Source organism: Colias eurytheme, chromosome 23, assembly GCF_061535395.1.
Source record: "Colias eurytheme isolate Ceu_HAF_F1 chromosome 23, ilColEury1 Martin Lab GWU primary, whole genome shotgun sequence".
NCBI classification, from domain to species: domain Eukaryota; kingdom Metazoa; phylum Arthropoda; class Insecta; order Lepidoptera; family Pieridae; genus Colias; species Colias eurytheme.
Window position 1 is genome coordinate 2483686 of NC_143002.1, and position 13621 is coordinate 2497306.

The window sequence follows — 13621 nt, forward strand, 5'->3', positions numbered from 1 at the left end:
CCCTTGACATCGCTCAAGTTTTTTTTAAATGTGTATCAATCAACATTAATTTCGGGTCTAATTCTATATGATATTTTAACCCCTCCTTTGCTTTCTCATAATATGGCATTATTCATGGATAACTCTTGTACAATAATAAAATGAATTAAAAAAAAAGTGTGGCACTCGGGGACTGCCGCGGTAAAGCTATTGCATGCTATGCCTTCAAGCCACACCTCCGAGCCCGTCGGAGTGGGGAGCGTGAGGTTTTTTCGTTACGGAATTTCTCGATTCGGTCCCCGCGCTCAAGGCCCGCGATAGAAGCTATGCAATAGCTTAAAAATTAACATTAATCTTATTGCACATTAAATAACATGTCAAGACTCAAAACATAAAATGGAAATAACTATCAAAAGATATGTACGCAAACAATTAAAATTAAAAACATAATAACAATTGCGTTGTATTTTCGTTTCACTTTGGAAAATAATAATTAATTTTGAAATATTTTATATTTACACTAAATTTAATTTTGTTCACATATTCATATAGGTAGAACCGGCTTAGGTAGATCATCTAGTTATTATAATTTTTAAATTTCATTCAATTTAAAAATAAACAAGTCATATTTCAAAGTACATACCCTCCTAAAATATCACAAAACCATGAATTTTAAGATACTGGTGTATTTATTGACTTAATAATTTGATCAACTTGCTCACGGACTAATCGTATCTGTATTACATTCCAAAAATGTATTATAACTAAATTTATGTATAATAAATATGCCAGTTGGAAAACCCTACATAAAAGGAAGATATAGTTTCTTAAATAATTAACTATGCGATACATATCAACCAAGCGTATATACATTTAAATATTTATATACAAAATAGACTCTGTAAAACAAAATAAAACATATTTTTTTCAGTAAATTTATCAACATTGGCTTCATAAGCATTCGGACGTAAAATTTGCTTTAGGTAACATAACAAATATAAGACTCGACTAGCATCATATAATACTTCACTTATGGTAAATAATCTGTATTTTAAAAGTAATTACAATATAATGTGTTCGATGTAAATGAGCAAATAAAAAATTATATTTCAAAAGTTGCAAAAAAAGGACAAGACATAAACGTCAGTTTAAAAAGAAATTGCCGCGTAAACACAGCATTATTATTGGCTATACTTCGCGGTAATCCAAGATGGCTGCCTAATTAACCGTAGATTATAAATGTCATTTAAAAAGGTTAATGTACGGTCTACTTTAAAATTTGCTCATTATCAAGTTAAATATATAAATTATTAAATACTTATCATAAACATTGAATATCCAAGAAGATATTAACTGCTAACGACATTTTCTATTAGATATTCAAACATTACAACACTTATATTTCGTGTTAAACCTACTCCTACCTATTAAAACCACACAAACATAAAAAAAATAACCTAAAAATGTACTAATGTAACACGTATTTCATTTATATTACCTTACTTATATAATGTTGATTTCAATTAATAAAAAATGCAACAATTTTAATGGTGTATTATGTGTTTTTATGCATTTCAATGAATATTGAATTTATTGACTGATGACTCCGAAGTAATTTTATGTCATTTTCTTCTTTTTGTAGGAAAGTTTCTCAACTATGTATTACATAGTATATATTATATAAATGAAATACGCGTTAGATATAATATAGTCATGAATTGTCTACAGTCGACGGAAGGCATTGTTATGGAAAATAACATGTAATTAACGATATATTGACTTTAATATTAAATCTAAAAGCTTCCCGAAACCATGGACTATGGTATTTAAAAATGGGGAGATCGTTATCGCTTCTCTTGTCGAAAATTTTCATATATGAAACTTTTTTTGTAGCACGAAAAAAGAAAACAAAAAAAAAATACAAAAAACATTGTTGAAGTGAAACTTCTTTATCGGGGTTGGAAAAAAATTTAGTGTAACATTTTTTCGTTACGCGTGACATTTTTCCGCTACGCGCCATCTTTTTCTTATCCCTACCACGCGTGATTCGACGTATTTATATAGTAAATTATGTTTTAAAAAATAAGGTCATAAAGAAGTTTCACTTCTTACGTGTATACACTAGTACCTACACGCACACATTTTTTTTCAAATTGTTTAAGTGGATAAATCAGATATTACGATTATTTTTCATGCACTTTGAAATAGTTTTTAATTTACCACAGCCCATAGTCCAAGAGCTTACGATAAATGACACATCTAAACACCAACAATAGAAATGACATTATTTACACAGTTATAGAACGAAGTAACACTAGATCACAGTCTATAAATACATTTAACTATATAGTTACAGGAAATATTAACGCCAAAAGGACGTTGGAAGTTGTTTTTCAAATTTATGAAATAATGTTTACTATGTATTATATTTAGTGGTATCAATTCTTTTTAATAATTGGTTTTAATGTTGAAATTTAGTGGTGACCATATTCCAAATAATAAATAATTATAAGTAATGTTTATTAGGCCAAATTTATAAGATATCTAGGAACGTTTAGGGGTTATTAGTAAGTATTTTAAACACAATAAAAATTTAACACCCGAGTGTCTTAAAGTTGTGAAATTTTAAAACTACCACCATTGCAATGATTACTGTATTTTTATCATACAAAAAAAAAAATTTTGAACAAATACATAATAAACACTATTTCATTGAAGTCAATTCGCATCAGAATTGAACCGAGAAAAAGTTTGTTACAATCTCATAAAAACGAGCCTTATCTTCTTTGGCATAAGTGTCATATTACTCTGAAGGTAATTATTAAATTTCCAAGCTTGCTTTCATGAGCTAGTAAGAGCTGAATGACGTCACATTCGAAGTTAGTCGATCGATTGGGACGGCTTCATAATGTCCTTTTTGTCTGAGCTGCTCTGACTGCCCCTGAAAAATAATTATAAACATTACATTATGAAGAATAAAGATATTTTTTTTAACAATAGTAGTGTTAAATTTTTAACATTTAAATTAGTTGTGATAAGAATGAAAAATTTAAAAGGAACTCACCAATTTAAACTTCGTCACAACATATGGCATAACCTGGAACAAATAATAGGATTTTAATCATAATGGTGTAATCAAAGAAAACCGTCTATTTGAAATTTTAAATCGAATATTTAAAAAAGATCCTCAAAGCCAAAATTAACACAGGTACATTTGCAGATAGAAGCATGCCTTCTTTACAGCATCGTTTTCTAATTAAAAACGGCCACTTTAATGCCGGCTGTACACACTCGCCGAGACACACCGAGACAGGCCGAGAACGAGTATGTACATGGTGCATTCGTCTTGTCTCGCACTCTCGTGTCTCGCCTCGGCTGTCTCGGTCGCTGGTCGGTTTTTTGCGCCCGAGTCAAAGGGTCTCGTTGAGTCTCGCGAGGAAAACGAGAGCGAGCATGTACACACTCGTTCAGTTAGTTGCTCGCTGACGTTATTTATGAACGCACGTGTTTCACTATGTGGTCTAATGAACGAGAATTACAGTTTTTGGAGTGCTATCAAACAGAACCTTTTTTATGGAACTTATTTTTGTATGGATTTATTTTAAACTAGCTTTCCGCCCGCGGCTTCGCCCGCGTTTTCAAAGAAAAACCCGTTCCCGTAGGTTTCCGGGATAAAACTATCCTATGTCCTTTCTCGGGTATCAAAATATCTCTATACCAAATTTCATGCAAATTGGTTCAGTAGTTAAGGCGTGATCGAGTAACAGACAGACAGACAGAGTTACTTTCGCATTTATAATATTAGTATGGATTGGCCAGAAGGTTCTACCACCAACTCAGCCAATTGATTTTCCATTTTACTTCCTAAACAAAGAAGCGTTTCTATTGATTCCTTAAAAATACAATAAAATACATTAACTATTCAGGAAGTTTTTATATTTATTTCCCTGTTTCTACTGCGGTGCATAGTAATCATCCACCATCTTCTTTTTCTCCATGGTTTGAGAATTTTTTTTTTATAGTAAATGTTTAAAAAATTATAATAGCTCACGGCACAAAGACAAATAGCAGCAGCTATTTCTACGTCCATTCTCGTGTAAGTCTTTAGTTCAAATGTTAGAACGAGTGTGTACAGGCATGCTCTCGACGAGAGTCTTTTCGGCCGAGGCTCTCGCCGAGAGGCTCTCGACGAGTGTGTACAGCCGCGGTATAGTAGTGAACATCCCACTTTCGTAGGGAAAAAGTTTTCTCTTTTTCAGTGTATATATACGATGTATATGTACGGTATACGACTGTTGTGAGTGCTTCGACGTGCAAAATAAAAACACAATTAGTCATGAAGGATCATTTTAAATGATACTCACCGTCCCTTATGTTTGTGTGTCTGTTCGTGCGTGTGTTGCGTGTGGGTCGGGCTCGCGGTCGCCCTCGCTGTTGGAGCGCTGCCGCTGCCGCCCGCGTAGAGAGACCTGGAAGAAACTTTCATCTCACTCTTATTATATCGGTTATAAGGTCTGCTTTTGAATGTTTGATAATCTATACTAATATTATAATAATTAGGGACGATTTTTCAATGCTTGGATTGGAACTTATTCGTCGAATAATGTATAAAATTACCATTTTAAAAACGTATTCTAATTGCCCGTATTTGACAGTTTACGTGACATTTTAATATTATCGTGTAATACTTTATTGGACGGATAAGTTTTATCCAAGCATTGAAAAATCGGCCCTTAGTGGCGCTGTATGTGAAACCGCCTCTAAATGATGCAGTGTGGTGCATGGGAACCGAAAGCTTTATGCTGGCAAATCTGGTTTTGTATTTTAGGTCGCTTCGTTGACCTAACCAAGCTAATTTTTTATATAGGTATGATGGTATTTTTTTGTGCATTAACCTAAATAATAAAGTAGCAAAATGTTATTGCCTACGTCCATCCATATTTAAAATACTGGCGTCTTTAAGATAGGGACTGATGTGGCTCCTAGGTGGAACGTTCCAGCAATATCGTGCGCAGGCATTCTGGACGCAGGATGATGCTGAAGTTTGTTTGAACGCGCTAATCTCAGGATGTACTGGTCCGATTTGAAAAAATCTTTCGGTGTTAGATAGCCCATTTATCGGGTTAAAATATATCATCACCCTAAGACCAAGAGGAGCGGAGCAATACGGGTGAAACCGCGGGGCACAGCTAGTGTATTAGGATAACGAAAAGTATATTTCTAGTGTTTTTCATGAGGTCAATAAGGCCTATTTAAATAATGATGTTAAACTATGACTATGTAGGCTAAATCAAAAATATCTACAAATTATATTATAAGTTATAACTATCACATAGATTATGTGCAAGAAATAAATAAAACGCATAGCAAATTTACCTAGTGAGCTTACTCCTCGAAGATCGAACTGTGACGCTGCTCGTTTTTCCCCTCCTTAGCGAGTGGAAGGGAGTTTTTATCGGCTTTACAAGTGCCATAGTATCGGAGACTGGTCGTTGACAGTTTAGTGTCTGTAGTGTGAACTCCACGTCTTTTATTACGTCGTTGGAAGCTAAAAAGAAAAAAAAAATTAATAATAAAGGCCTTTAAATTTTGCCATTTTAAGTATTTAAGTAGATAATATTGATTTTTGTGAAAATTTAGAACTTACGTTATCTTAAGAGAAACGATCAAATACACCATTCTTATGTTATTCAAATGAAGATACTGACTCTACCTAGTACCTAAACTCATTAATTTATGCAAGTGAACAGTAATCTTTATTCTGAGACTGGAATAATTTATTTTTCTACTCAAGAGTAGTTCAAAAAATAACTTTTATTGTTATTACCAAACGCACGTACGATAATTTGATTAAAGGAAAATGTCGAACGAACAATGTTATCTATTGGTTAGTTATAAATTTATAAAGAATAGAAAGAAATCGATCACGAGGCGGGACTCGAACCCGCATCCTTTCGCGCCATTCCGGGGCGGATGCCTGACCAACTCAGCCACTCGTGACCCGCCAGAGCGATCGAATTTATTTCAGCAACATGTCTACAATATACTCACTAGTAAACTCCTCGATCGGTTTATCAATAGTATCATGATCTATCCAAGTGAGTCCCATTTCCACTTTCTCAGCCAGATCTTGCCAACGTTGCCGGTTCTCCATAGTACCGGTGTATAGAGGCTGTATCCATGGAAACGTGTCCGAGAGAACTTTGTATAAGGGCAGGCAGATCATGTCGATGAAACCCACTTGCATCTGTGGTAGCTCGTCTTTTTTCTCTCTGGAATATACGTTAGTTAATTTTATTTTATTGATGCCTAAAAATTTGTTCATGTTCTAACATTGAGGTGCTATAATTTCTCCACTATAAAAAAAGGTGCTATCTATAAACAACTAGACTAACAATCGCCTATTAAAAGGTCGTGAAAAATGTCCGAGTGGCGTGTTATAGAACATTCATTGAAATTAGCACCTTATTTCGTGATAGTAAAGTTCAAAGTCCAATGTTTACTCATTGGGGAAACACTGCCTAATAAACGCGTAGGCAGACTTTTTCTGAGGACAGCTTTTGATCGTGAGTGTGTTGTAAATTGTACGTTAATGTCTTCCACTTATGAATTGAATTTTAAATAGACTGTAATATTATGTGTGAAAGAACTATAATGAAATGTTTTTTGGATAACATTATACAAAATGTTTAGTATCTACGTTTTGCTTAAAAATGCAAAATAAATAATAAGTACAAGATGAGGGTGTTGGTTTTTCAATAGTTGCAAAATAAATTAATGATCCCCTGTTGTAATGTAAAACGGAAAATTTACCCCAATATAACTTAATTTTACAAGTAACTAAATTACACTTACCTATCCATCATAGCTATAGGCTGCTGATTTAACTGCAGTTTCTCCAAGTCTCCTTGATCGAAGAACTCATCTGCTACCAATTTAGCCACTTTGTGTTGTACTTCCCAGGGTTTGGCGATCGCTGACACATCACATGCCGTCATCATCATGCCGCATAGCACTGAAAAATTTGTATTATAATTATAGACATTTAAAGTTCGGTTGAGAATAGCCAACATATCATATATATTTATAGGTGTCTTTTTGAAATATGATAGATCATAATATATAAGCTATATTATAATTAGTAGCGTTTAAAAGTAAAATTTTTACTTTATTTCTTATTTTAATTGTGAATAATAAAGTATGTACTTAGACACTTTTTTGTGTATCTGTATCAGAATACAAGTTCTTATAGTAACTGACTGGTAAGAAATGTATGTTTAACTCACATTCCTTTTTCTCCGGACTTTGCCAATCAAATTCTCCATTGTCGACCAATTCTAGGAACTTTGATTTCTTCTTGAAGTACATCGCTAGATCTGTTGAGAGGATCGCCGTTTCCACAACACGCATTACTGTCTTATAATCGACGGGTGAGAGAGCCTGTAAATATAATAATTATAGACGCGGTAGATTAAAAAAAGAACTTTTAAATGTTGTCTAATGTTTGTGAAAATGATTTTAGCGAACTTTTTTTCCATAGATTTTATTAGTAGACGAGTTATTTATTTATAAACTGTATCATTCATATTTTGTGTAAGTTACCTCTAACTATAAGTATGAGATATAATTAATAATATATTCTATATCATAATTATTATATTGGTGGTATTGACGTACAATACGTACAACAACTACTCTTGCTTTTGTCCAAAGCAAAACTCTGCCTACACTTTATTAGGCAGTTTTCTACGAACCTACGATTAGTTGTTTATAGTACTTAGTTTAATAGTCGTGATATGTTAACAATAGACTTACCTGAAATATATTATTGCTTTCACTGTTCAAAATCATGACACACTGATCGAAATGGTGATGTTCCATCGTAGAAGTCGAGTACAAAATCGCCAAAGGGCTCTCTGTTTTCGTTTGAAACGCATTATTCGTTCCTCTATGGTCTAAATCGTGGCAAAGACAAGCGACTAGAAGACCAAGGATTTCTAGATCAGACATGAATCTCTCCATTTTGCCTGTTTTTAACATTGCGAACATTGTTTGAGCTACGTTGAGAGCATGTCTCCAATTGTGATATTTTACGGGTCGGTAATTCTTTTTCACGCTTAGAATCCAACGACAGAGGACCTGAAATACATGTTTGTTTAAAATTAGATATTTTAATATACGTTCCTGAAATACCTGGCTATGTAAGTGAAGTAAAATAAAGATAAAAGGAAGTCGAAACATTATTTTGATAAGATGTTTTCGATACAAAAGTATTGTGAACTTAAAAATATATAAAGTACATATAGAAAAAAAAGAACGTAATTCAGTAGGTACCGGTAAAAACAATCGGAGTTTTAAGTGAAACAGAGCAAAAGTATATTATTATTCTTGAGAAAATTGAAAATATCTTACATCATAAGGTATGTGGAATTTCTCAACCAGATTGCATTGTAGGAACATGCGTAGAGTCGCTCGACACGTGTCTTCGTCAGCGAGATCGAAATCTGAAATAATTGAACAATTTTACATGAGCTCGAATAATTCACAGCGGAGTATATAATAAGGTAAGAATGGTGTTTTTTTTTTTTTTATTTCATGCTAGTATTAATTAATAACAACTAACTTATTACTTTTAATTGTGAAGTAAATAAATTCTCTGAAGAATAATCAAATGATCGCCGATCTAAAATCACGGCAAAATTTTTCAAAATCAAACTCTAAATTATTTCATTCGAGTAAACTTTTATAAGTATTTATGAGTATTTAATTTTTAAAACGACTCTAAATTTAAAATTGTATATCCTTTTTTCAAAATAAACTTGTTAATTATTGTTTAATTCGTAGTTTATCGTATCTTACCGTGAAATTTAAAGCTATAAAGGTTATAAGTTTCTGCCGAAGGTATGATGTCCTGACATAGCTTGGCTGTATCTTCAGCGGATGCAGTTGCATGATATGATAGACATTCTAGTGCCACCTGGAAGGTAACAAATACTACTATTAATTAAAGTTAAGATTATGGAGAATATTTACCTGTTATGTATTGAAAAGAGGGCCGAGGGGTAAGATTATTCTAATTATTTTTTTAAGACTGCCAAGTGTTATATTTAGGGCTTGACCAGTTTTGACGTGACAACGTCTTATAATTCGATAGCGCCGGCTGCACGCACGAAAAAACATGACTCATGCGGCGTTACCTCGCTCTGAGGCGTTCCATGTAAGGCTTGAAGTGCAAGCGAGAGCGCGGAACGAGCGACAAAGAAGCACAATCGGACGTTGTCACGTTCAACTATCGTCAGTAAACCGACTTTATAGACAACCAAAAACTATTATTTTTTTGTCAAGGCAGATATTTATGTTAAACAGTGCGTTTGGTATTGTTAATTATAGAACTTCGTCCTGTTTTTCCTATATTAATTATCTATCTACATGTCTGTTTAGCTAACATTTACTAGGTAGGTAGGTAATATATTCATACATATTTAGAGTTTCACGTTTACCTTTTGCTTAGCCATGAGTTTACAAGCGTTTTCATACATTTGTGTATTATGAATTCCAAGACCACAGAAAATGGCAAACGCTTCGAATATCGAAATATCGCCATCTGTGAATTGTGATCCGTTCTCCTGAAAATAGTAATTTAATATGTAAATTAAAGTATAAAATATTTGAGCAATACCAATGATAACAGATTTTTTTTCCTTATTGTAAATCGGTATGTGTAAAAAGCCTAGAAAAATGAAGGTAGGTTTATTTTATTTCAAATTCCATAGTAAATGGAATATTTCGACTTTTTTCTCCGTCTTTATTATCTCAGAACTTTCGACTGGGTGAATCGATTTCCATGATCCTTTTTTTATTTGAAAGCTGGTGCTTCAAGTGTGGTCTTATTAAAAGTTAAATAAAAAATATCGAACAAATACCTTATTAATAAGCTGCGCAACACCAATAACATCTTTATTCGCGTTTACAATGGGCATACACAGCATGGTCCGGACGTTCGCAGCGTCATCACATTCCTTATTCGTCATGCCGTTTTCACTTCTCCATTCGTCCACATCGGATATATTCAGCGCTTTGTTTGATTGGGCTACCTGCAATTTGTTTTTGGATAAAGTGGAATAAAAAAAAGACGTGTGGCACTCGGGGACTGCCGCGATAAAGCTTTTGCATGCTATGCCTTCAAGCCACACCTCCGCACCCGTCGGAGTGGGGAGCGTGAGGTTTTTTCGTTACGGAATTTCTGGATTCGGTCCCCGCGCTCAAGGCCCGCGATAGAAGCTATGCAATAGCTTAAAATGACACCAAGGTAACAAATAGTAATATTAATTTCTACTAATCACAAGATGTGTTGTTTTCATTTTTCAAGCACGCTACGTGACATATTCGGATGATTAGGTATTTGTTCAAATTTGTGTGTCGATTTGGTCTAAATAATTTATTTTAGTTAATTATTAATTTATACAAATTTTTTGCATGCTTTTGGGACATGGATTTTTAATAATCTTTACCTACTATTATTAATCTTTCTATATTTCCTACTTCCAACAAAGTGAGGGTACATTCAAAATTATCCAACTCTAACAATTTATTCAGTCCTGACTATTAAAATATACCATTACGTTCCTACTCCACAAATCTCCAAAAAAATCAAGCAAAATTGAACTCACAGCCAACGCAATAGACGCCAAAGTTGAAGTAGCATCATGTCTCTTACTCCACTACTAAAATTCAAGCAAATTTGAACTCACAGCCAACGCAATAGATGCTAAAGTTGAAGTAGCATCATGTCTCGGTGTGAGCGTCGTTCTAGAATGTTGCGCGCCCAGCTCGAACAAAGTGTGGAATCTGGTCGGCGCTGGGGGGGGCAGTGCGGGCTGGCCTTTACGACCGCCTGGACGTTGGACTATACGTTCTAGATGACTCTGGGGAAAATATGGTTGAATTTAAATATGCTGATGGGGTCACGGACGAATTATACCTATACCAGAGGCGGCTCGTGACAAAATTTTATGGGTGTTCACTTGAAATAAAACACTGAAAATACATGGTGTAAAGCAGTACATTTATCAAAAAAATTACTTATAAAGGAAATACATACGTCTTTCTTTTTGGTGTGCAAAAATATATATGTATAACTTAAAGCGACAAGACATTCGTAAATGTCTGTTGTTGCTTTCATCACAACCACACAACCACGGTGTTTTCACATAATATTGTTCGGATTTAAACACACGCGTATATGTTTTCGTTTTCGTCGTACATTTTTGCGTAAGGTCAAGTTCAGGCCGTGGCGGTCCCTTAGCTTTTAATTCAAGCCGAATTTGTAACGTTTTAACACCCTTTTTAATGAACGCCACATTATAATTGTTCATTTTCACACTCACAAGTAATACTGATAACTACAGACTATTTCAACACGTATCTTATGATTTTAATTAGAAAATTCCCGAATTTGCATTCGCGCGCGTGCATTGAAGTTGACTCGAGAGTCGAGTATTTGTTTATAATATAGAGAGTGACAACGTCGCGCGCATTCGCTGTCCTGTGTACGGGCGTCGGGCGCCCAGGCGCGGCGGTAAAAACGAACCGGCAACGTTTGCGGGAGCGGTGCTCCGAATTTTGCTATTATTCCATAGAAAATCTTCTGTTTCACGCGCGCAGGGCACTGGCAAACCCTCTCTTTCACTCCTATTGGATTTCGTATTAGGAAATGTACTAAATATTTTTTCATTGGAGCGCAATCGTGAGCGCTCCGCTTCGCGCGTTACTGTATAATACAGTATTATTCAGGTGTATGGAATGATGGATATATTCATTGGTATTGACAGTAGTTTTTTACGATTACGATTGATTTTAAATAGTAATAATTAATATTAATAATGAAATTAAGGAGTATGATTTTATTATAATTATTTATGGGAGTTCACTGCACCAGCGCTCCTTAGGGCGAGCCGCCTCTGACCTATACCCGTGGCCCTGTCGTTGATACGGCTTGACGGAACACAGTGAGGTTTTGGTCGGTAGAAATCCGACATAACCCACGGCCTCTTCCCCGGAGGCCGTGGGTATCTATGCAAGATTTCCCCACTTACAAAAAAAAAGAAAAAAAAGGTGAATTTAAATATGTTTTATGTGCGGGTAGTTCAATAATTGAAATGTTTTTCAATATCATCTTGAATATGCATTACATACTGAAGACTGTGGGCCCGTAAAAAAAGAATAAGAAGAAAAGTCGTGTCAATATTTCTTACGCAACGTTTTATTTTCTTTTACTATTAAGGTGATGATAAGAAAAAATATCCAAAACAGCCTCAATATGTCTGTGGAAATATTAAAATTTAAAGATTTAGAGTAAAGATTTGAGACTTTAAACTACTGACCCAGTAGTTAGTTTTTTGAAAAAAAAAATGCTTAAAAAAGTCATAAAGGCCATTAAATAATTTTGAAGTCAATGTTTTAAGGAATATCTATTATCTTATTTCCTTACCGATTCACAATGATCCGTATCCAGTATAAATACAGCGCATCTCTCACACTTCAATAATTCTCGTGCCTCCGTCATTATTTTCGTCACAAGGCATTCTAAATTGCTCTGTTCTTCAAATATACTCCTAGCTAATGCCAGTAGAATCTGATTCCTCTTATATTCGAGTACAGACGATTCAAAGAGCTGCGCATTTTGAATACCAATGCCGCAGAATGTAAGATATCGCCTGAAGACTTCTACGTCACGCGGTGAGAATTCTTTTGAGCCTGTGGAAAAATATGAGCAAATAATTATTTACGCAATCTTTGCTACGAATAATTTGAAAGGATTATTAAAAGAATGAATAAAGATTAATTGTTTTTAAAAGAACTTACCATCTGTCTTATTTATTATCTGTGCAACGCCTACAACGTCGCCCTCGTAATTACAGATCGGCATACATAGAATTAGCTCCGTTTTGTAACCAGTCTTGACGTCAATTTCACTGTTAAACCTGGAATTTTAAATACATGAAAGTAAATAAGTGTTTCATTTTTCGATGCAGAATTCAATGCCAATAAAATGTTTATTTTTCTGTGTGAATTGTGAATTGAATAGTTAGTTAAAACATGTAAAAGATGTCAAAAAATAACGTTAGTGTATACATTATAAACTCTTTTAATCAATGCTTAAAACCAGCTTCCGATTAAATTTCCCCTTTTCCAAAAAATATATTAATAAATTATGAAAGAGAACCACCATATTTAATAAACAAGGAGGATCCATCATAAGGACAAAACAATTCAATTCTTGTTTTATTTTTTGTTCTATCAAATCAAATCAAATATATAATTTATTTGCTAGTATATGGTTACTTCGGTGTTTATATTATATACAATATTATTTTATCATATATATATTTATCATATATACCTACTGCTGTATAAGATTTATTATACTAACCGTGGATCTGCGTACGCGTTCCTGATATTTATGGGGTGTTTCGTTTGAGCCGCCAACCCTGCGACCCCTACGCCAAACGGTATTCTAATTTCTTGCGTACGCGCCATCCGTAGGGCGTCGTATAATTCTGAAATAATATGACATTTTAGAAGAATACTGGTATTATAAAATGATGTTTTATTATGCTTGTAGTTATTTTTTATTACAAAT

At 34.0% G+C, this 13621-nt stretch overlaps 1 protein-coding gene across 4 annotated transcripts in view; it reads right to left on the reverse strand.

Moving 5' to 3' along the window:
* Window positions 1–26: 26 nt before the first annotated feature.
* Window positions 27–13621, reverse strand: part of Pde6 (phosphodiesterase 6) — a 77539-nt gene continuing 63944 nt past the window's right edge. For 2 of the 4 annotated variants that reach the window (XM_090115593.1, XM_090115597.1), the window contains 16 exons: window positions 13412–13538; window positions 12844–12962; window positions 12470–12735; window positions 10731–10904; window positions 9903–10073; window positions 9480–9605; window positions 8839–8956; window positions 8392–8483; window positions 7795–8118; window positions 7266–7419; window positions 6835–6994; window positions 6031–6251; window positions 5356–5527; window positions 4344–4448; window positions 3044–3076; window positions 27–2920 (listed from right to left, as the gene is read on the reverse strand). In XM_090115593.1, coding sequence (XP_089971719.1) covers window positions 3058–3076; window positions 4344–4448; window positions 5356–5527; window positions 6031–6251; window positions 6835–6994; window positions 7266–7419; window positions 7795–8118; window positions 8392–8483; window positions 8839–8956; window positions 9480–9605; window positions 9903–10073; window positions 10731–10904; window positions 12470–12735; window positions 12844–12962; window positions 13412–13538 — 2348 coding nt within the window. In that variant the 3' untranslated portion in view covers window positions 27–2920; window positions 3044–3057. Of the gene's footprint in view, window positions 2921–3043; window positions 3077–4343; window positions 4459–5355; window positions 5528–6030; window positions 6252–6830; window positions 6995–7265; window positions 7420–7794; window positions 8119–8391; window positions 8484–8838; window positions 8957–9479; window positions 9606–9902; window positions 10074–10730; window positions 10905–12469; window positions 12736–12843; window positions 12963–13411; window positions 13539–13621 lie in introns of those variants that run through there. The other 2 variants (XM_090115595.1, XM_090115596.1) reach the window with 2 other exon arrangements.